This window comes from Parasteatoda tepidariorum, chromosome 8 (genome assembly GCF_043381705.1).
Source record: "Parasteatoda tepidariorum isolate YZ-2023 chromosome 8, CAS_Ptep_4.0, whole genome shotgun sequence".
Lineage (NCBI taxonomy): Eukaryota > Metazoa > Arthropoda > Arachnida > Araneae > Theridiidae > Parasteatoda > Parasteatoda tepidariorum.
The window spans coordinates 48,370,187-48,392,725 of record NC_092211.1 but is presented as its reverse complement, the minus strand read 5'-3'; the positions used below and the strand labels follow the sequence as shown (position 1 = coordinate 48,392,725).

At 29.8% G+C, this 22,539-nt stretch overlaps 5 protein-coding genes across 8 annotated transcripts; 3 read left to right on the top strand and 2 right to left on the bottom strand.

The window, feature by feature from the left end:
• The first annotated feature begins 1,850 nt into the window (after positions 1-1,850).
• LOC107452960 (uncharacterized) lies at positions 1,851-5,235 on the top strand. 3 transcript variants are annotated; one of them, XM_043045023.2, is made up of 7 exons: positions 1,851-2,204; positions 2,636-2,701; positions 2,780-2,863; positions 2,994-3,068; positions 3,219-3,926; positions 4,333-4,644; positions 4,834-5,235. In XM_043045023.2, the coding sequence occupies exons 1-7, from the start codon at positions 2,175-2,177 to the stop codon at positions 5,182-5,184; spliced, it is 1,626 nt and encodes a 541-aa protein (XP_042900957.1). In that variant the 5' UTR covers positions 1,851-2,174; the 3' UTR covers positions 5,185-5,235. The 3 variants fall into 3 exon arrangements, with proteins under 3 accessions (XP_042900957.1, XP_042900958.1, XP_015925081.2); XM_016069595.3 differs by having other exon boundaries at positions 1,856-2,204; positions 2,952-3,068; XM_043045024.2 differs by lacking the exon at positions 2,636-2,701 and having other exon boundaries at positions 1,855-2,204; positions 2,952-3,068.
• A 45-nt stretch (positions 5,236-5,280) lies between these two features.
• Positions 5,281-7,300, top strand: LOC122269882 (uncharacterized). The gene is made up of 6 exons (XM_071183890.1): positions 5,281-5,633; positions 5,733-5,813; positions 5,892-6,150; positions 6,236-6,562; positions 6,645-6,941; positions 7,025-7,300. Exons 1-6 carry the CDS (start codon positions 5,281-5,283, stop codon positions 7,298-7,300), a joined length of 1,593 nt encoding a protein of 530 aa, XP_071039991.1.
• Positions 5,600-8,297, top strand: LOC110282806 (uncharacterized). Its single transcript, XM_071183849.1, has 3 exons — positions 5,600-7,432; positions 7,515-7,806; positions 7,887-8,297. The coding sequence occupies exons 1-3, from the start codon at positions 7,352-7,354 to the stop codon at positions 8,177-8,179; spliced, it is 666 nt and encodes a 221-aa protein (XP_071039950.1). The 5' UTR covers positions 5,600-7,351; the 3' UTR covers positions 8,180-8,297.
• A 93-nt stretch (positions 8,298-8,390) lies between these two features.
• LOC139426132 (uncharacterized protein F54H12.2-like) lies at positions 8,391-8,990 on the bottom strand. Its single transcript, XM_071183889.1, has one exon. The coding sequence runs from the start codon at positions 8,988-8,990 to the stop codon at positions 8,391-8,393; it is 600 nt and encodes a 199-aa protein (XP_071039990.1).
• On the bottom strand, positions 8,427-13,378 carry LOC122269881 (putative uncharacterized transposon-derived protein F54H12.3). Of its 2 annotated transcripts, none has more exons than XM_043045022.2 (2): positions 12,809-13,378; positions 8,427-12,453 (listed from the first exon to the last, which is right to left on the bottom strand). In XM_043045022.2, exon 2 carries the CDS (start codon positions 11,275-11,277, stop codon positions 10,234-10,236), a length of 1,044 nt encoding a protein of 347 aa, XP_042900956.2. In that variant the 5' UTR covers positions 11,278-12,453; positions 12,809-13,378; the 3' UTR covers positions 8,427-10,233. The 2 variants fall into 2 exon arrangements, with proteins under 2 accessions (XP_042900956.2, XP_071039949.1); XM_071183848.1 differs by having other exon boundaries at positions 12,809-13,372.
• Between the last annotated feature and the right edge of the window lie 9,161 nt (positions 13,379-22,539).

Here is a 22,539-nt window from a genome sequence, read left to right as displayed (position 1 = left end):
CACCAGTAGTAATAGCCGCGGTTGGTGCGGCGGAAGTGACGTCATCATGGAAAGTCAACCGGAGCTTATTTCTGCCCCAACCGGAAGTTGCTTATTTCTGCCCGTTTATAACCGGAAGTTGCTTATTTCTGCCCGCCTAAATCCGGAAGTTGCTTATTTCTGCCCGTATACTTATTTCTGCCCGCCTGTAGTTTCGATTTTAGTTTCGGTTTCTGTTTATTATTTAATTTATTAGTTTTTTGAGGGTGGCAACACTTATTAATTTTAATATTAGTTTCTAAGGATGGCAACACTTAGAAACTTTGTTATTTGGGGTGAGATATTGTATATTATGAAGTAATGACGTCATCTTTTATTACATAACACATAAATGATATCATGCTTTTGATCTAGTGGCGCCATCTATGTGGGAATAAAATAACTTTAAATCTATTTTAATATTTAAATCTGTTTTATTATTATTTATTAAATATAATTAAGGCTGAGGATCGAACTCGCGCCAATCAAAAAGCCTTCGTGGGTCAGTAGTTGGATATCATAACCACTGACCCACGAATGCTTGGTTAGATATGTGTTAATAAGTTTAACTTTTGTATTTTGAACACGTGTATAAATAAAAAGGGTTTGATATCGATATCTTAATACAGTTTAATCGATATAGTTTCACTTAACCTTTGATAGTTATTAAATAATTATTTCTGCCCCTCTTAATGTTATTATAACTTTCTCTGGATGGCAACGGTTGTGACCATACACGTGTTAATTATTACATAATAAATAATAATAATAAAACATATTTGAATATTAAAAGTATTAGACTGAAAGGCATATTAATTTTAAATCAATGAATGTTATTTTTATAAGATTAGATATTTATCAATTAAGTATACAATTGCAGATTTTATTTTATCACCTTCGTTTGGATTTACGGCTATCAATGTAATCTTGTCATAACCCAGAAGACAAGGGAACTCCTAGATCTTTAGATAATACATGTCTTCGAAGAGGACTTTGTGAGTGCTCACGTTATATGAAGAGGAAAACCACGAAAAACTTCCTACGCTTAGTGCAATGACAAGTAGGGGTCGTGAAAACTGTACAGATGGTTTTGATAGCACTCAATTTTTAGTTTTGCAAGAGCTCCAACACATATTAATATAGATATTTAAGAAATATAAATTTCATTAATTTTATATTTATTTTTATGAAAAAAATTATTATCTAATTAAAAAACTAATATATATCTACAGTGTTTATTCATTCATATTTTAAAATACAATAATAAACTTGTTTCATCTTTAAACTTATAATTTATCAACTGATATAATTTAATTATTATATTTAAATATTTATTTTTTTTAATCTCATGCAAAAATATTTGAATTTATTTTATTTTCTATTAGAAAATGAATAACGACATATTTACATTATATTATATATCAAATTTCCTTAAAATTACAAATGAATTAATTTAAATCTAAGAAACATGTCATGGGAATTTTTGCCGCTTTAATTTCATTTATATTCAAAAACATATTCATTTTATTATTATTCAATATTATAATAATTCAATTAACATGCTTTATTTTCAAATTGAGAGTACATTTAAAAAGTATCTTTAACGGATACTGATTACGGAACTTGAACAGATCAATTTCTCACAAAATTTTACACCGATAATTTCTGTCCGGGACGTTTGGGGGTTTATCCACGTTTTATCAATTAGTCATAATATAAAGTATAACATAGTGCTTCATACTGATTACAGAGCGAAGATTTCTCATGAAATTTTAGAAGATAAATTTTACTATGCGACATTTGAGTTTTATCCGGTGTGGTACATTTTTATCACTGATTATTGAGCGTGGGATTATAACAATTTCTCACAAAATTTAACATGATAGATTTACTTATCCTTTGAGTTTAATCTGTATTTTATTAGTTAATCACAACTGTAAGGATATAGTTTATCTATATACACGAGGGTATGGGAAGGACATAGTTAGAGCTTATCTATGAGCAATAGTGATGATAACAATCAGTATATATAGAGCAGCTTCACGGATAGTAATTATGTTGGAAATATTATTCCATGTGTAGTGGTTTTGTTGGAGTTAGTTTATTTTTTCAGAGTATTATTCTTTTCGGTGTATTCGTCTTATATAGGATAAACTATGTCAAAGCGGTCAAGAGACTCTGAAAAAGTAAGAAATATTTCTTTCATTATTTTACTAAACAATTTTTATTTAAATTATATTTTTCTATATTGTCAAAATTATGTGAAGCATCTTAAATACAATTATTTGTAGTTTATCTTAAAGTTTATTTAATTTTACTTACTATTAAATATTTTTTCTGTATGTCGGTTCTGAACCTATACCATTAAGTTTAGTTATTTGAGTTTTATCTTTAAGTTTTGATTTATTTATTGAATTTAATTTTAATGGTTTAACTGTATATTTGAAGGAAAAATTGTTTTTATTTATGATACAACTACATATTTGAATTAATAATTTATTTGCGTTTACTTATTAATTTTATTTTTAACATTAACGAGTTAATTTTTTTCTGATTACTTCCATTTGTTAATTTAATTTTAAAGATTTTGAAGCTATTTTTTATCTTATTTTTATAGTGTGATGATGGAACTGATTTTAATTTCAATGAATCAGGTTTTAATTTTAATGAATCAGATGATGAGGTAATTTTTTAAAAATTATTAGATGTTTAATTTATTTATTTTAATTAGAAATGAGTGTATCGTTATTTACTTTTATAGTTGTTTGTCGAAACTGACGACTGGTCATCTAGAACGCTGTTCGCAGATGAAAATATTGCGCTAAGTGATAGCGATGATTATTTGGTGTGTATTTTTTAAAAAGTTGATTTTATTTCTTATTTAATTTTTCCTAGTTAGTTTAAAAGCAAATTATTAATATTTTTTATATTAGTTCAGGGATACTCTAACTCAAAGTTTCTTGGATGCCTCACAGGAAATTCAGAGAATTGATGCTTCTGAAATTCTTCAAGAGCCTTCCGTTGTGCATCAACATGGGTCCGGTTTGCAGGTGAATAATATTTTAAATATATAATAAATTATGAAATATTAAGTTATAAAACATGTATTAATTACACATTTCTTTTTAGAATAATCCTGGAGAAACTTTAAAAAATGTTTTTAATTTAAAGTCTAACGTTAATTTTTTTTTCTTTTTTAGTTGAATGATGCTATTATACTGGAACCATTGCACCAAAGGGAAAATCACAGATATCAAGCCAGTGAGAGAATATATCGGGCTCGCATAGATGTCGATAAATTGCCTAGTGATTTGATAGATCGTCCTTTAATTACAGCCAAGGAAGCAGTGAGAGATCTGTTTAGATTATTAATGGACAGGACTTTTAACAATTTGAAACCCACCGACTTAGTCCGTTTTTGCATTCAAGCTGACGGACTAGATAAACCGATTTCGACCACCCTGATGCCTGTTTCCGAATTTACGTTGGAGAAGCTCTTGTCCGTAGTATTGAAAGTCCTGCAGAGTAAGGACAAGATAAAGCTAGATAGCGGATTCTTAGTGGATGTCATCACGGTAAGGAGGGATGTTGGAGCTGGGCGTCACTTGAAAGTAATTAATGCAGATGTTGACAGACTTAGGAAAAGCTCAATAATCACCATAGATTTTGATAATGAAGGACTTTGTTGCGCTAAGGCGATACTTAGAGCTATAGCTCATGTCGACCAAGATAAGAAGGCAATAAATACCTTACGCGACAAGCGACGTCCTGCCCTCTTGAATCGTGCGAGGAAGTTGCACGAAGACGCTGGAGTGTCCATAGGACCGTGCACGTATCGAGAGATTGCAGTTTTTGAAAACTACCTGGATACGCAAATTGTGGTGTTCTCAACAACAAATTCAAACAGGGTAAGTTTTTATTTTATTTATCTAAGATTAATCAATACTTTATTCACATGTCTTCTAAATCATGTTAACTTGTATCTCTAATTAAACAAGATAGTTTTAACTAGCAATCTAATTCATTTATCATTTGTATATTTACGTCTTTTAATCATATAAATTATGAATAATGTTTCTTTTATTTATTTTTTATTTTTTTTTAAATTGCTAAATCTTAATTCCAGAGGATAATTTTTATTTAAACAGTAAGAATTCAAATCATTTTAAAAATGTATTACATATGTATAAATTTTTTTCGTTACAAATTATCACGTGAACGTAATTTTCATTTGATTGAATTATTTTATTTTTGGTATTCACGTTTTTTTCATATCTTAGTATTATTTTTAGTATATTTTTTGTTAATTTTTAGATGTCATATAAAAGTGAGAATCCACGCAGGAAACGTATCAATTTATGGTTACATGACGGCCACTATGATATTATCACTTCCCTCAAGGGGTTTTATGCATCAAACTTTTACTGCAAAGGGTGTGAAAAACCCTATGACCACGAAGAGAATCACTATTGTGACACCATCTGTCCCATTTGCAGAAAAACGGAGTGTTCTCCATCTGACAACCCTAGAAGATGTAATGATTGCGATCGTTTATGTAGATCCGAAGAATGTTTTATGTATCATAAAGCGAAAGAGAACCTGCAAAAGTTTTCAATTTGTGATAAAGTATGTATTTTTTATGTTTTATTATTTTTAATTTGGTTTTAAATGCCTTTAATATTTTGTTTCAAATTTTATTTAATTTTATTTCAGCTATACCAATGCCCTAATGTATATATTTTATGTTTTATTATTTTTAATTTGGTTTTAAATGCTTATGATATTTCGTTTATATTTTATTCAATTTTATTTTAGCTTTACCAATGCCCTCAGTGTTCAAAAGTAATTCTGAGGAAGACATGCCCTCGCGAGCTCCATCGATGTGGAACATCGAAGTGTGTATCGTGTGGCGAATTTGTTACAGATACACATTTATGTCACCTGCGCAAAATTGATGTGAAGAGGCCATCGGAGAAAATAATTTATTTTGATTTCGAGACTGACCAGAGCTCAGGAGAGCATATAGTTAATTATGCTGTTGCACAATACTTTAACGGTGACGAGAGAGTTTTTAAAGGGTACTCAGCGCTACAGGAGTTTTGTTCATGGCTGTTCTCCCCTACTCACAAACAGTTTACAGCCATTGCTCACAATATGAAAGGGTAAGATGATTTCTTATGAAAATTAAAAATTTTTTTTATGCATTTCAAAAAAGAAAGCTTATATATTTATATTTTTTCTAGGTTTGATGGTCAGTTTATTATGGCGTGGCTACTAGAGCAAGGATTAACACCCGATGTTATTCCAAATGGAGCTAAAGTTATGAGCATTCGACACTCGACTTTGAGCATCAGTGTCATCGATTCGATCAATTTCCTCCCGATGAGTCTGTCAAAATTACCATCTTGCTTTGGCCTCACTGAGCTGAAAAAAGGATATTTTCCACACTTATTTAATAGAAGGGAAAATCAGGCATATGTGGGTCCTTTTCCTGAATCGTCTTTCTTTTGTCCAGACACGATGTCTAGTAAAGCCAAGTCCGAGTTTTTTGTCTGGTATGAACAAAATAAAGATAAAGAGTTTGATTTTCAAAAAGAAATGTTGGAGTATTGTAGGTAATTAGTTGTTTTAATATTTACCGATTACTTATTACTTCTTTTGTGTGTGTGTTTCTTAATGCATCGAAAAAAAAATGCCTTTTGTTTTATGTTTAGATCTGATGTAGATATTTTGAGGAGAAGTTGTTCTATATTTAGAGAAGAGATGATCAGAATATCTGGTGTAGACCCATTCTGGTAGGTTTCTATTACTTCATTTAATCTATACTGTAATTTAGCTCAAACGAGTGATTCTCACTTTTTTTCCCCCTTCAGTTATATCACTATTGCGTCAACCTGCATGGCTGTCTACAGGAGTAGACATTTGCAATCAGGTACAATAGCGATGGTTCCTGTAAATGGATACATCAACTGTACCAACTACAGCTCTGATGCGATCAGATGGTTAGATTTTGTTGCTTCTGATCAAGACATCACGATTGAACACGCTTTGAATGGAAGTGGGGAAATAAAGATTGGAGGTGTGTCTGTTGATGGATTTTGCAGACAAACAAATACCATATACCAGTTTCACGTGAGTTTATTTTAATGTATGATTACTTTCATTGTATAAAATGATTGTCTGATTAAATATTTATGATTTTTTTTATTTTTAACAGGGCTGTTTTTATCATGGATGTCCAGACTGTTATGAGGGAGATACAATTCACCCTTTCAAGAAATGCCCCATGTCAACTTTACTGGCCAAAACTAAGGAAACTTCTGATAAATTTCGATCATCAGGATATGAGGTAATTGAGTTATGGGAGCACCGATTTAAAGCCATGATGAAAGAAAATGTAGAATTGAGGATATTCGCAGATAATCATGAAATTCAGGAAAGACTCAACCCTCGGGATTCCTTTTTCGGTGGAAGGACGAATGCCTTAAAATTATTTTTTGAAGGTGAAGCAAAATATGTGGATTTCACATCATTATATCCATGGGTAATAAACTTTTGTTATTTTTTTCAATTATAGATTAAAAATTCTATTAATGTTATTATATTTTAACATACTATTTTTACAGGTCAACAAATACTGCAGATACCCAACCGGTCACCCTGAAATCATTACATCTAGTTTCCAGGATATATCCAATTATTTCGGAATAATAAAGTGCAAAGTTGTTCCCCCACGAGGTCTCTTTTTACCTGTGCTTCCCTACAGATGTAATGGAAAGTTAATGTTTCCTCTGTGTAGGACTTGTGTGGAGAGTATGACACAGTTGCGTTGCAACCACGAAGACGAGGAACGCTCTCTAATCGGTACATGGGTATCTGAAGAAGTGAAATTAGCTGTAGATAAAGGTTACAGAGTTGAAAAAGTAAGTTTCATGATACATTTTTGTTGTTCATTTTAATAAGCTAAATTTTTTTTATATTTTGCAATTCTCTATTTTTATTGCAGATTTACGAGGTCTATCACTTCAATGAGAGCTCGGATAAACTTTTCCGCTCTTATATTGATCTCTTTTTAAAAATTAAGCAAGAGAGTAGCGGTTGGCCAAGAGGGTGTGATACAGCAGAAGAAAGAGAGCAATATATTAAAGATTACGAAGAGAAGGAAGGAATTTTATTGGATCCCGACAAAATTATGATGAATCCTGGTCTCAGACAAATTTCCAAATTGCTTTTGAATAGTTTTTGGGGAAGGTGTGTAATAGCTCGTTTTTTTGTACTTTGATATTATTTTTACGTAATGTATATCTTATAATTATTATATTTTAGATGGGGAATGAACCTCTCCAAAACTCATTTGACCTATGTCCACGATCTTCCCGAATTCAATAAGATATTGTCGGATTCTACCAAAAAGGTATATTGTATTTTAAATGAAAAGAGATAAGTTTCATAGTTTCTTTAAAAAATTTTAATTTATTTTTTTGCTTCAATTATAGGTTAAAGATGTTTATTTCCCTACCCCCGAGGTTGCCGCTTTGCAGTGGCAATCCCACACGGAATTTATAGAGCAAGACACCTCCACTAACATCTTTATTGCAACATTTACCACAGCCTGGGCACGCCTTAAGTTGTACGAAGAAATGGATAAATTAGGAGAGAACGTGTTATATCACGATACAGACTCAATTATCTACGCTACTAATGGTGATAATGATCCACCTTTGGGTAACTTCTTGAGAGAATTTACAGATGAGCTGGATGGTGACGTAATCACTACATTCGTGTCTGGTAAATATATATTTAGTAAAAATATTATTAATTTGTATTTCTTTTTATGAGTTCTTTTATTATTAGTGTATATTTTTCAGGCGGAGCAAAGAACTACGCCTACACCACTAGGGCTGGTAAAACCTGTTGTAAAGTGAGAGGCTTCTCATTAAATGCTAGAAACTCTGCTATATTGAATTTTGAGTCTGTGAAACATCTGGTATGCTCATTAGATCAAGATGCTACTATTCCTATTCACAACCCCTCAAAGATTACACGACAACCGAAGAAGAGAAAAGTGGTCAATGTTGCAGAGACAAAAAATTACAGGATGGTATATGATAAAAGGGTAATTGACCCATCTGATTTTTCTACCCTTCCTTACGGCTTTTAAATTTATAGAATAGGACTGGCTAGTGGAGGCGACCCACTTGAAAAAAAAGCAGTGGAGGCTATACCCACTTGGAAAAAAGCAGTGGAGGCTATACCCACTTAGAAAAAAGCAGTGGAGGCTATACCCACTTAAAAAACAGTTTAATCGATATCAAACAGTTTTTATTTATACACGTGTTCAAAATACAAAAGTTAAACTTATTAACACATATCTAACCAAGCCTTCGTGGGTCAGTAGTTGGTTTAATTTTTATATCCACCATGTTTAATAATAACCTGTTTTGATGAAACAAATCACTATGAATACAACCAATCATATCCACAGTTGCACTTAACTTGAAATAATCTGATCTTTTTTTAAGACCATCGTTTGAATCTTTATAATAAAGTTCGGCCGTCAATTGGGAGGTTTTACTGTCATAACCATGGTTTAAAAGTGTTTCAATGTAAGATCGATAAGGATAAGTATTGCTGGAATTAGATATAATGCGGTCGTTTAAAGAAACATCCACTTGAGAAAACAAAGAATGCAGAAATAAATTTACTGGACCAATTTTATCATCAGCTGTTAAATTGGTATTATCGTTTTTTAAAATTTTTGCTTGTACGTGAAGCTGAGTTTGGCTTAGATCAATAAATTCATCACCAGAACCTGATATATGAAATTCAACGGGTCCGCCATCAAACACATTCGATAACGGGTGAAATTCAACCCACTGTCCACTTTGTATAACTGTTTGCGTGCCGGGCATTTGAAACAATTCCAGTTCAGACTTCACACATTCCGGGGAACCTTTTAAAAGAAACGTCATGATGAGTCGAAAATATCACGTCCTCTCACTTTCTGTTTCTTTGATGAAATGATCTTTTTCTTAGTCTTGCGTTTTCTTTTATAGCGTCCACTGCCAATCATTGACTGTATTTTCCCAAGAGCTTTATTGGCCAGATTTTTACCCGACTCTTTTGCTCTATTTTTGGCTGATGTTTTCAAATCTTGGCCTGCTAGTACATCGGACATAACACGTGATCCTGTGACTAATGCTTCTTTTCCAACAGTTTTTGACCCGCGAACAATGTATGGTAGGGCTGCTCTAAATAGACGTCTAAATATGCCGCCCAGACCATAACCTTTTTGATACGACACACCACGATAATAAGGTAAACCGTTTCCCGCTTGGGAAGCATAATGGTCCTCCAACTTCTTGGAACAGCAAACATAAGGTACTTTCATCTTGACTACTTATCTTGAAATGAAGCCTTTTTAAAAAAACACTCAATATTTATAGTATTTGTCGCATTCGGAAATGCAGCACAGCCATCACTTTACCTCTTTCAAACGGAACAAAATCTCCTGAATTCAGTCTGAGTTCGATTTGAATTGTTTGAAATGAATGTCTCGTTAAGGGTAAGTATTGAGGTCTATCATAATACTGACTGATAGTTTCACCATCATGTCCTTTTATTCGGACGATCCGCAGTAAAGGAGCTTGTGTATCTCCGACAATTTGGGGTGAAATAAGATCTGTGTACACATAGAAAACTGAAAAATTAGACCATGCGTCAGCCACAAAGTCGCTTTTCTGGTTACCCGTAATGACTGCATCTCGTTGAAATCCTAACAATTCACCTAACTTCTCTAAATGAAGACTACTACCTTGAACGGCGTTAATTTTTACTCGTTTCGTAGCTTTATTGTAATTTATTGTAAACCGACTTGGATTTTTAGGTAAAGCAAGTTGTATAGCTGATACAATATCGAACATTGATTCATAACACCCCACATCAATTGTTTGCTTAACAGTCGATGCGATATTACCATTGCTAGTCGTGTATCGAAAATAATTATTATTTTCATTTACGTTCAGCCAAGAATGCGGATAGATGATTTCAGATAGGCCTACTTCCCATTCACCTCTTAAATCCACTGGTATAGGTAATTGAGTTTTGAAATGAGAGATTTTATTATCAGGAAAGAATCGCGTTGAGCTGTCAGAAGGTAACGTCACGTAGAAAGACATTTTTAAAAATGAACCTTTAACGAAAACGTTTCGCTATTTATACTTTATGAACATCCGTCACCCAATCATTAAATTTATCGGAATAACCTAGAAATTTAACAAAATATTGCATCTTTCCATTTATTTTTTTCTTCTTAATTATTTTTTCAACTGGATAAAATCCAGAATCGACTACTTTTTGTAATTCTTCTGCATAAAAGGTACCTTCGATTGATTCATTCATTAAATCTTTCAATTTATAAACTATAGGATTTCGTGGAATTATTTTATCTATAACAAATAATTCTCGTGTCCAATTATTTTCATATCCTTTTTCAAAATGACGTTTGGACTTACTAATGCGAACAGTGTCACCTATTTGAAAGACAGGCTTATCATTATTCACCTTATCACTATATAAATTATTCCATACTTCTTTTTGATTATCGATATTCACTGAGGCTGGTTCCATTTTTATACTTCTGTGTTTGGTATGATTATAACTATCGATTAATTTAGAAATGACGTCAATATATTTTTTCGTATTATATTCTGTAAAGTATTTCCACATCTTCATTTTTAAAGTACGGTTAAACCTCTCAACAATACTTGATTTAGTTTCATTATTCGTTGTAAAGAAATGAACTCCTAAATTTTTAAGATACTGCTGTATAAGTTTATTAGTAAATTCTGTTCCTTTATCTGATTGCAGTTTCTCAGGTTTTCTTTCTCTAAAAATAGTTTTTAAAGCTGGCAATACATTTTTGGCTGATTTGTCTTTAATAGGAATAGCCCACGCATACTTTGAGAAACAATCTATACAAGTTAACAAATATTTGAAGCCATTATTAAATTTCGCTAAAGATTGCATGTCAACTAAATCAATTTGAAATTGTTCATCTATACCTCCAACAATCACTCTATTACGTTTAAATTTATGCCTCACAGGTTTATGCAAAGTATAAGAATCTTTAGTCTCTAACCATTTCTTAACGTCACTTTTCTTCACTTTACCTTTCACAGAATTATAAATAGCATTTACACCTCCAAAACTTCCTGGATGTTCAGGTTTCGTATAAACTGATGAAAGTAAATGATCCATAACCTATTTCAAAAATATTTTTTCTCTAATAACAGTTTTATTTCTAACAGTTAAAATTAACTCTCATAAACATTCTTAAAAAATAACGGTATACAATAATTTCAATAAAATTAAATAATAATACCTATTTAAGTATAAAATAGTTTTCCTTATTGTATTGCAGCAATAATTTTTTCTTCTTCTATTTTAAGAACCTGAAAAAAGTATTATTTTGAAAAAGAAAATTCATGCCTGCTGAAAAAAAGAAATCTCGTTTCCTCTGAAAACAAAAGTTCACAGTAATTTTTACAAAATATAAAAATAACAACAAAATATTTTAAAACTTAAGTTATTTTATTTGCAAAAATCATTTTTAGCAGCAGTTAATAAAGTATCTAATTTGATTTCTTTTAAAAAACCTTCACACAAAAAGTCTTTAAGGGGTTGTCTAAACAACCTTCGTTCACTTAGTTCATTATTAAAATCCAGAGCAATATTCTCCACATGTAAGTCCAAACAAGATTCATTGAAATCGTGAACACTGCACACAACCTGGTCTAGAAAGTCAGCAGATCTGTCTACTGGCTTCAGACCTTTCTTCAGTCCAATATGTTTATACAACACAATTTTCAGGCAATCTTTCATAACAGGACCCGCTTCGTTGATGTCTGAATTCTTTGGCACCACTGGACACTGTTGATGGGTGGATTCTTGAAAAATGTTCAAAAAGTCCACGGACCTGTATTTTAAATTAATATAGCCGAATGTCACACTATCTCGACACTTCTGTAGTTCTCTCCACTGTTTGAAACTGATTTCCGTCTCGTGCTTGTATACGCGGCCACTTCTGCAGGTATATTCGTCCACTAGCAGATACTTTCCCTCGTCATTCATCAGCACATAAAATTTTTCACGGGGATTAGCTGGAGGGATCTCTTCCAAAGCCATGTTGATGTCTGCAATGCCGAAGATACATGTCGGTGGACCATGACAGAAGCAAGTATTATACTGTTCAGGCTGTAGAGTTATACCATATCCTGAAGGATAGTATGAGTCTCCATATCTGTTAAACCTTCGTATATGAATGGCTGATTTCTTGTTATACGTGCTGGCCAAAACGAATAAGTCCTCACCAATTGGATAGCAATACTCTGGAAAGTTTCCCTCCTGGAACAAACCTTTCCTCTTTGGTTCATCCTAATAAAATAAAAAGAAACACTTTTTTGAGTCACCAAGAACAACAAACAAGCAAAACCTAATTACTGTTTAGACATTAACTACATTATTTCGAACTACTATTTCTAAGTAAATTGTATATTAATATACAATGTAAAGTTTAAGAGTAAAATATAATTTCTAAGCAAATTGTATATTAATATTTAATGTAAAGTTTAAAAGTAAAATATAAGGATAAGTTTCGAATAGGAGTGTTAAAAACATTTAGTAAAAGAAGTTAAAAATTATGTTTAGCCTGGAAAATCTATTAACATTAAATAAAAATATTATTACACATGAAGATAAAATAAGGGTAAAAAAATATAGAAGTACTTACTTGAATTTCATCGTGTTTTCTTTTTAATGAAGAGTTGGCTTCCATAACTATCTAAAGACTGTAAAACTCCACTTAAGAAATAAATATTAACAATTTTCACGAAGTAACTACATACGCCAGAGCAAAGGAACTTGTTATATACGATAGGGAAATTATAATCAACACAGTATTAATCGTTGCCAACAAAGGAAATATAACTCTAACAGCCAATCAGAAAAATATGAAACTGTCACATGCTTAACTACTTACCAGCGCAAGTGAAAGGAACTGAATTCAACACACACGTCATAGACCAAGATCCAACTTGTTATACCTTATCAGAATGACTCGCTCTGTAATCAGTAGTTGTGTTATCACACAAAACACGTCACACAAAACAGGTGTATGATCAGTACCGTTGCCAACCAGAGAAAGTTATAATAACATTAAGAGGGGCAGAAATAATTATTTAATAACTGTCAAAAGGTTAAGTGAAAAATATATCGATGAAACTGTAGGATGATATCGTTATCAAACCCTTGTGATTTATACACGTGTTCAAAATACAAAAGTTAAACTTATTAACACATATCTAACCAAGCATTCGTGGGTCAGTGGTTATGATATCCAACTACTGACCCACGAAGGCTTTTTGATTGGCGCGAGTTCGATCCTCAGCCTTAATTATATTTAATAAATAATAATAAAACAGATTTAAATATTAAAATAGATTTAAAGTTATTTTATTCCCACATAGATGGCGCCACTAGATCAAAAGCATGATATCATTTATGTGTTATGTAATAAAAGATGACGTCATTACTTCATAATATACAATATCTCACCCCAAATAACAGTTTCTAAGTGTTGCCATCCTTAGAAACTAATATTAAAATTAATAAGTGTTGCCACCCTCAAAAAACTAATAAATTAAATAATAAACAGAAACCGAAACTAAAATCGAAACTACAGGCGGGCAGAAATAAGTATACGGGCAGAAATAAGCAACTTCCGGATGTAGGCGGACAGAAATAATCAACTTCCGGTTATAAACGGGCAGAAATAAGCAACTTCCGGTTGGGGCAGAAATAAGCTCCGGTTGACTTTCCATGATGACGTCACTTCCGCCGCACCAACCGCGGCTATTACTACTTTCACCCGAATGAATCCCCTTCCCTAGTATTGGTCAGAAGAAGAGGGGGGGGGGTGCATACCCGTTTCTGCTGTTTTGCCTCTAAATGTAGTTTTTTCTCTCTATACACAGGGACCACACCTAACCTTGGGGAACTGGTTTACATTATGTCAATGAAAGCTAGACTTCTTCTCTTATGTATATTCTTTGACTAAGTGGCTTCGTTTGGTAAGCCTAGTTGGTGCGATAAAGTTCTGGTTGTTCAACCGTATTAAGTGAAAGCAGTTAATAAACGATATTTCTCGCAGTTAGCAGTTTGAATACCATCTTATGTATGGTTATTTGACTGTTTTGTTGATAACATTTAAATAAATTGTGATTTTCCATTTTATTCTTGAAATTTCTTACAGTGTAGAAATATGGAGGGACATTTTTCACTTTATCAATGCTGTAGTTACCCCTTTTTTCCATCTAGGGTGTAGTCTATTTTGTAATTAATTGGGATAGAATTTTGACTTAGTTTAGAATTTACATTTTCTTCTACAAATTTTAATTTAGTATCTATAATTTGACATATTTAAATTTTTCTTCAATATTAAAATATTAATTTTTCTTAATTATGTATAAGCATAAATTGATAGGAAAGTTATATAATTATATCAAGTTTCTAACTAAAATATAAAGCAATTAGATTTTATTTAGATGAATTTTTTTATACCCAATGATTACGTCTCAATAAATATATTTTTTAGAATAAATAAAATATTTTAATATCAATTTATGAGATTTTTTCCAAGTTTTGTTTATCATTTTTCTAAATTAAAAAACTAAGAAAAATTAAAATAATAATAATATTTATTTTGCTATTAAAATTATCAAGCAGCCCAAAATGCATCACTTTTTAATAATAATGTGACTTTTACGCAAGAAATACTTATTAATGTGCTTGTTATCTGTAACTAAAAATACGAATAAAAATTTTTTACGATAAATGCATTTTTAAAAAAATGTCTACAGTTTATTCTTGTCATTCGTTTTATTTGCTTACATTAATTTTACTACTTTAAAATCTTAACTATTTAAATTTTCTACATACTAGGGAATACTTAATATTCTCGTACAAAGTAGGTTTAAGAAACATAATTTGTCACATGACATGCCTCAATAAAATAAAAAAAATTACAATATTTGTTCTAAACATTTAATGAGAACTTTATTGGATTTCTCAGATGCTATTTTAATAATTTTTTCATAGACTTTTGAATAAACGTTACTAAGATTTGCTTAATTATTCTGATTTTTTCTACGTATTCAACCTTTTTTCATCGTATCTAGTCTTTTTGCAAATTAAAATAAAATCATACATATTGATCATCTACATCTAAGTTGGTTTTTCTGTGTCAAAAATATTACTTTTTAAAGTTTTTAACTTCTCTTCCTTTTATTGGCTTAAAATACAACAATTTAAAATAGTTTATGATACGATTTTACCTTTGTTACTAAAATATTAATGCTTAAGTAATAATAAATTTTTAAGCTTATTTTTTCAACTGTTAATATTTTTAGTTTCACAACTGTGCTAAATTGGTGTTTTCTGAACTTAAAACATTATTTATTTAAGCAACAGTTAGATTAAAATCTAATAAATGTTTGAAATTCAATAGCTTACGTATCCATACAAAAACAGTTTTCATTGCATGATTTAAGATAAGTAAGTAAAATAAATTTTGAAAATGTAAGTAATTCCAATTAAAAGTAATTTTGTTTGTAAAAGATATTTATACAACCGCTATAGATTTGTGTTAATAGTGTTCTTCTCTTTTCAGAATCCTTGAATTTTCTTTAAATATTCTATTATAAAGAAGCTGTCTGAAGTGTATTTACCAATCAGACTGATGTTCTTTTTCAAACATTTCTTTTTAAGTTTAAAAATCATGCATCGAATATATTTTGTTTACTTCGAATTAATTATTAAGTTATAAATTATTAAAATCTGTAATATGTATCTTCAATACGTCTCTAGCAGTTCAAGCAAACAAAAAACAGTGTTGACTATATAAGGTTGGTTTAATTTCATATTTTTCTCTTTAATCAGAAACTTAAATATTTGTGTTTTAAAATGTTGAAACTGAAAGATCTCGCAAAACTGTGCGTTTAACAAGCACTTTTATAGTCACAATTTATTTTCTTAAATAGGAGTTCTTAATGATAAATTAAATGAAACGTGTTTGAAAATTATCTTAAACGTGACGTGATTCTTTTATCTGTGTAATTCATCGAGCATTTGACAAAACTTCTGCAATTATTAAAAATTTTTTTTTGTTGCCCTATCTTAAGCTTTCAATAATTTTTATCACCGCATCCAATGCGAAATAGACTGTTATTTTTATACTTAGTAATTGAAAAAAAAAAAAAATAACTGTATTAAAACATTAAAAACTTCCCATGTTTGAATTCATACTAAAAACTATTGAATAAATAGTCAAAAATTGCTTAAATTTTGAAAAATATCACATATTTATAATTTTTATATCATCTTAATTCTTTGGCTCTTGTCATTTTTTACAAACATTTCCATATTTCAATTGGTGTAAAAAATTAAAAGAAAGTTTTAGATATGAAAGTAAGTATTTCACATTTTTAAGATATTAAAATAAGCTTTTGTCTGAATTTATCAGATATATAATTCACAGTACTTTTAAATAAATTAAATTTATTTAATTTTATTTTATTAAGTTTTATTTTATTTTTCAATTCAAAACGTAGACTATTTTTTTATGATAAAATCACCAAACTGCCTGTAATAACATAGGTATTCTTTACTTTTAATTATTTCTGAAAAGGAAGTAACACTTTAAGTAAATTACTTGCTAATTTTAAAATAAAAGAATATTTAATTTTTTATGTTTTTCTTTTTTAGATTCTAGAGGAATAATTTAGCTAAAAGTCACGTATTTTGTTAATTTCGGTTGAAAGAATTTCCAAAGAATAATTAAGTTAATATCAGTATTTTTTTTTCTCTTTAATTAAAAGTAATAAAAACATAAGTTAAAAACTTAATTTTAAATTAAACAGAACTTTTGATCAAGAAGGAAGCAAAAAGTATTATATGTGCACAAAGGAATGCTTCTATATATTCTTTAACTAATTAAATTATTAAAAGTGTTCGTTAAATTATTAAAAGATTTTTTAATCAAGATATTTCATAGGCTTTTATCTAAGTAGCTCAGATGCAAAATAGACTAACTGTATTTTTCATGAAAAAATAGTTAACTGCATTAAAAAATTGGATGTATAATCAACTAAAACATCACGCTATTTTTCTGAATTTTTCAGTAAATCATTACATACATTTTTGAAAGGATAAGTTAATATGGTTTGCTACCAATTTTCTTTAACGTTTTATAAAAAAATAATCTAACAGGCCTGGCGAATTTAATTTTTTCTTAATGTTAAGTCTCTGTTAGTAAATCAATCGCTTTTTCCTTGCAAAATTTCGAGGTATAAAGTTTATTCTTTTTTATTTTTCAGTTTAATTTGTTCCTTCCTTATTGTAATTGTGGGAATAAAAATATTATTCAAAAGCTTATATGACTTGAGCTTAAGCAAAAGTCAAAGAACATAAAGCTCGTGTTCGTAGCTAACGAATAGCAACGAAATTCCTAAGTTTTGAAACTTTCGTTTTCAGCGCCAACAAATATACAACACAGCTTTCTCTGACAACCTTATTTTTTATTTCTGATTTTCTTACAGTTCTACAAAAGTGGAGGCATAGTAAGTATGATCTCATAACAGTAGAATTCCGAGCTCAGTAAATTTCTTAAGGTAAATTATTAATTAAGTCTGGAATCAACATAATATAGCAAAAGTTTTCTATAAATGCCTTAAAATTTTTTTTTCTTATTAAACTAACTTTGGGCTGCTCACTTTGGATGTTTTCCCCATTAAATATGCCAACGTAACTTAAAGCAATTTTTTTAAATACTTCGCAAAATATATTGTGGCGTTGTACCTATCTAAATTTTTTGAAAAAAATTGTGTATTACTTCAAGTTAAAACTGAATTGAGTTTGCACACACTCTTTAAAAGGTATAGTTGAATTAAAATACCAGTAATTAATAAAGTTTACAGCATACCACATGCATTTAATCCATGGCAAACCTGGTTGGCAAAAAAACTGGAAAATGTGTTGTGGTAGTTTTTGAATGATCCGCAAATTTTGGAATTAAATGTGATTTTCTTTTTTATTAGAAGTGAAAAAATTGATGACAGAAGACTCCAGCTACACTTACAATTAGAGAGCGATTTTACTTAATTATCAACACTATTTCTTAAGATATGATTTTCTTTAATTTTGATGTATGATAACGAAGATCAAAGCCTAACTGGGCTTAATTTTAGCCTCAGAACTTATGAGCAAGTTTATGGTCGATTATTTGCCAAGCAATTTCAATCTTCTTTCTGATTGATTTGACGAACTGATCATAGCCTATTTAATACCAAGTAACTTTTAATCTTCCTTACTGATTTAATGAGGTCGACATTGTGGTCGATTTTTTTCCAAGTAAATTCTACTTTCTTGTCGGATTGATATGGCAAACTGGTTATGTGAACTATTATAAATAGCATGTATGCTTTCAGTTGTATTATAAAAGTATTTATGTTTTTGCAAGAAGACTTACACAAATCTCTAAATTGTATAATATTATTTAATGACTTTTATTCACTTCGGTTTTGTTAAGCCTAGTTCGAATTCATAATAAAATTCCCTCTGTGCTGTGTGCATGTTTGGTAAGTAAACTAATTTTATTTTAAGAAATATTGTACGCATGCATCCCAAATTAATGATTCTTTGCTTCTTATGGTGTCATAAACGCGACTATACATATTTTTATGTGTATTATATCTGATTGTAATTATAAAGTTTAGTGTTACTAAATAACAAAAATGGTGGCAGCTACTTTACACTTAGTAGTGTAAAGAATAATCTAGGTATTATACTACACCATTAACTACTCTTGATTTTGGTGTAGAGGAATGCTTAGTGAACACAACTTTGGTGTTAAGAAGTAGCCACCACTTTTGGTGCTCAGATACCCGAAAATTCGTCACAGAGTTGCTTACAGATGTTTAGAAAAGGTAGGAGAATCTAATTGTAATTGTATGAAATTGCATTTTCAAATTTACTTAATAATACTAATCTTAGCACAAGATTAGTTATTTTTTCAGAATGAAAAATTTTAAAAAAAGTAATCAAAGTGCTCATTTCCAACCAATGTTCCAAACAGCATTAATGTTTAATTAGAAAATAGATTGAATAAGTAATTTGAACTTCAATGCTTTTGTTATTTGAATGATTCAATTAATAACTACTGGTGAAAGTTCATACGTTTGATATTTTTCTTGATTTTTCTATTACTCTATTCCTCGCATTGATCTTATAACCCCACTTATGATTTAGTTTCGGAAACTAAAAAAAAAAAAAAGATTTTGCTTGAACCTTGAGTCAAACTTTAGTTTGAAGACTAATTTTAACTTAGCTTAAGAAATTATTTTTTACCAATTTTCTTTATTATATTTTCTCTTAATAATTATGTAAAACAAAATATGAATGTATTCTAAATAAGTGTCAAAAAATTAAATTTTCTTAATGGAAAATTTGTTTTTTGTATAAAAAATGAAATTTTTCGATTTTAAAACACACATAAAATTTAAAAAAATTTCTTTCAATTAAAATACTTTGAAATTCTTATAACATTTTATTAAACAGAGAAGAGTGATACAAAATTATTAATCAGGTTTTATTGTAATTACATAGTTTCATTTTTTTATTGTAACTAAATAGTTAAATTTATTAATATTTAAACAAAGGAAAATTATGCATTTTTAAATATTTTTTTCACGTTACTGTTAAGGTTACATTCACTAAGCTACTTTTTAATTAAAATCTAAATTTTCAATGCACAAACGTTTCATTTTTTTCAAGAAAACCTGAATTGTTTATAGTCGTCTGGGGAAAACTTTGTTCCTTTTAATTTTTATTTAAAATATTTAAAAAAAATAACAAAACACAGATGAAGAAGGAAATTTTTAAGGATTTACTAGATCCAATTATTAAAATAGAGAAATAAAAAATCTCTTGGAATTACTATTAATTAAAAATATTTAATTACATCATCTTCGCAATGTAATACGAAGCAAATTAAAAATAATAAAAAGCTTAACTAGAACTGAGTTTCAAAATATTATTCGGCCCAAAACTAACAATTAACAGACAGAAAAATAAACAATCGCTTTTTTAAATACGCACAAAGTTTCAAAGATATGAAAATATGCATCTCTTTAATTAATCATAAAACTACTTTTCTAAGTACTGTTTTAAATTAGAATTAGAGAGCTTATATTTCGATTCTTTTTTTTTATTGCAGACACTTCAAAATTATTTTGTAATTATTACTACTGTCTAGAAATTCATGAAAGATATACAGACAATGAAAAGAAAAAAAATATTTAGAAAATATATCTTGTGTTTTTAATACAGACAACGAAAAGAAAACAATATTTCGAAAATATATCTTGTGTTTTTAAAGTTTTAGTTTTTACAAGCAGCTTTAAAGAATAGAAAAATACTTGTTTCGGAAAATGCACGTTTAAGAAATCTGCTTTTATTATTTTCTTGATTACTTGCTTACAAAATATTTCTGATTATTTCATACTCGAGCTCCGTTTACTGTTGTATATGTTATTCCGAAATCACCACTTTCGATTTACAATTTCAAAATTCTTTTCAAAAATGAAAAATAAAAAGATTTTTTTTCAAATTAAAGCAAATAGATTCTCTACTGTCATAAATGAATATACAAATAGAAAACAAACAAAAATATTTTTAAAATCTGACAAACTACTATTGAGGAAGAAGATATTAAAAATATTAAGATCAGTTTGATTTCCTGATAAAACTTGATGTATCATTTCTTGTTTCTTCAGCAATCAAGTAGGTTCCGATGCTTAGAATATCGCTTTTTCGAGTTTATAATGTTTTAAATCTCGTCAAGTTTCAATAAAAAATTGTTTTAATACCTCTCAATTGTGCATTTCTACTACATTTTTGATTAACATTCCAGAAGTATGTATTAAGGATATTTCTTTCGGATCATTCAAATTTTTTTTTATTACTAGCCGTCTTTGACAACCAGCTTGGTCACTTTACAAAACTATTTTGTATCATATATAAATTTAATGCTAACCAAGCCGAAAGCAGAGCACATCTTTATTTAAATATTTAAATTCTTCAATCCCTTCTCCAGTCCTAACACCTTAATTAGTCTATTAATCAAATTTTTCACCGTTTAGATGTTGCTGTGGCTCTGCCAGTGCGAAAGCTCTTTGATTTCAATTTTAGCTTTTTTCAAGAGATGCAATCAATAGTGTCAAAATTCCTTATGTATTGCTTTTTTTTTCTTTCAATAGCAGGCACTGAACTTCATTCGTTTCGCCTTAGAAGATGACAGAACCTAAGTCACGGAGGCGAGTAACATTGCCCACGCGACACTGCCACAAACCCGTTTATAGGGTGGGCCACATTCATACATCACACACAACAGAGGACAACACAAGAGAGAGAAACATCCATGCCCAGAGCGGGATTCGAACCCGCAGCCATTGGCTTCGCAGTCAGGCGCGCTAACCGCTCGGCAACCTGGCCGGCTCTTCATGTATTGTAATTCAGTAATAATTTAAAATATGTCCGGAAGTGATATAATTTCACAACTCACAAGCCACCGGAAGTATGAGTTCATTAGACAAGACATTTCTGCATAGTAGGCAGCAGAAGTATTAAAACTGTTTTCTCTCTCTTATTAGATGAGATCAGCAACTTTTTCCTATGTTCTATTACATGATGTACTGCTTCCTAACGCTACTCTTGAGCCACAACTTGAGTATAGTACAATATATATATATCTGCTTGAAAAATTCAAGTTCCATAACCAATAATTGGTATGATAGTGTGCGGCACCATTCATGTTTCATAATTTCTACGGCCATTTTAGATTGGATTAAAAATCTAAATAATTACTTCGTAGCTAAGTTTTTTAATAGAAATACAAAATGAATTTAAATAAACACTTATTGTATAATTAATTTTTCAACACTACTTCTAAATTATTACTTAAAACCATCAAACAAAATGGATAATAACTATAGTGATGTAAATTGATAGAGAAATACCAAAGTTTATGGTGCCACATAAAAGAAAAATATAAATATATTATGTAGATATGATTACATCAGTTTTGATCCTATTCTCACACTTCCCTTTACTATAATGTTAATACATAGTTTTCATACTGTATAGATAAAAAAAAAGTTATTCTTTAAACTACCACACAATTTAATTTTTTCTAAGTTGAAACTAAATTTCTCAAAATTACATTTATCATGCAGATTAAAAACGAAAAAAAATTATAATTTAATCTAAAATAAAAAAAAAAGGAGATGGAAGAATTTTCAGTGATGTTAGAATTGGTTTAAATAAATCATCGGACAAAAATAAGATTACTTTTCTGTTTGAAAAGCTTAGTTTTTATAGTTCTTGTAATTATTTTTCTTTTTTTCTGTT

Excerpts from the sequence above, each read along its gene's own strand:
- LOC107452960 (XM_016069595.3), top strand. The coding sequence starts at position 2,175 with ATGTCAAAGCGGTCAAGAGACTCTGAAAAA. Across the intron at positions 2,702-2,779 it reads TTAATGAATCAGATGATGAG|TTGTTTGTCGAAACTGACGA; the intron begins GTAATTTTTTAA and ends TTACTTTTATAG. Across the intron at positions 3,069-3,218 it reads AACATGGGTCCGGTTTGCAG|TTGAATGATGCTATTATACT; the intron begins GTGAATAATATT and ends TTTCTTTTTTAG.
- LOC122269882 (XM_071183890.1), top strand. The coding sequence starts at position 5,281 with ATGGCGTGGCTACTAGAGCAAGGATTAACACCCGATGTTATTCCAAAT. Across the intron at positions 5,634-5,732 it reads GAAATGTTGGAGTATTGTAG|ATCTGATGTAGATATTTTGA; the intron begins GTAATTAGTTGT and ends TTTTATGTTTAG. Across the intron at positions 6,151-6,235 it reads ATACCATATACCAGTTTCAC|GGCTGTTTTTATCATGGATG; the intron begins GTGAGTTTATTT and ends TATTTTTAACAG.
- LOC110282806 (XM_071183849.1), top strand. The coding sequence starts at position 7,352 with ATGAACCTCTCCAAAACTCATTTGACCTATGTCCACGATCTTCCCGAA. Across the intron at positions 7,433-7,514 it reads TGTCGGATTCTACCAAAAAG|GTTAAAGATGTTTATTTCCC; the intron begins GTATATTGTATT and ends CTTCAATTATAG. Across the intron at positions 7,807-7,886 it reads AATCACTACATTCGTGTCTG|GCGGAGCAAAGAACTACGCC; the intron begins GTAAATATATAT and ends TATATTTTTCAG.
- LOC139426132 (XM_071183889.1), bottom strand. The coding sequence starts at position 8,990 with ATGACGTTTCTTTTAAAAGGTTCCCCGGAATGTGTGAAGTCTGAACTG.
- LOC122269881 (XM_043045022.2), bottom strand. The coding sequence starts at position 11,277 with ATGGATCATTTACTTTCATCAGTTTATACGAAACCTGAACATCCAGGA.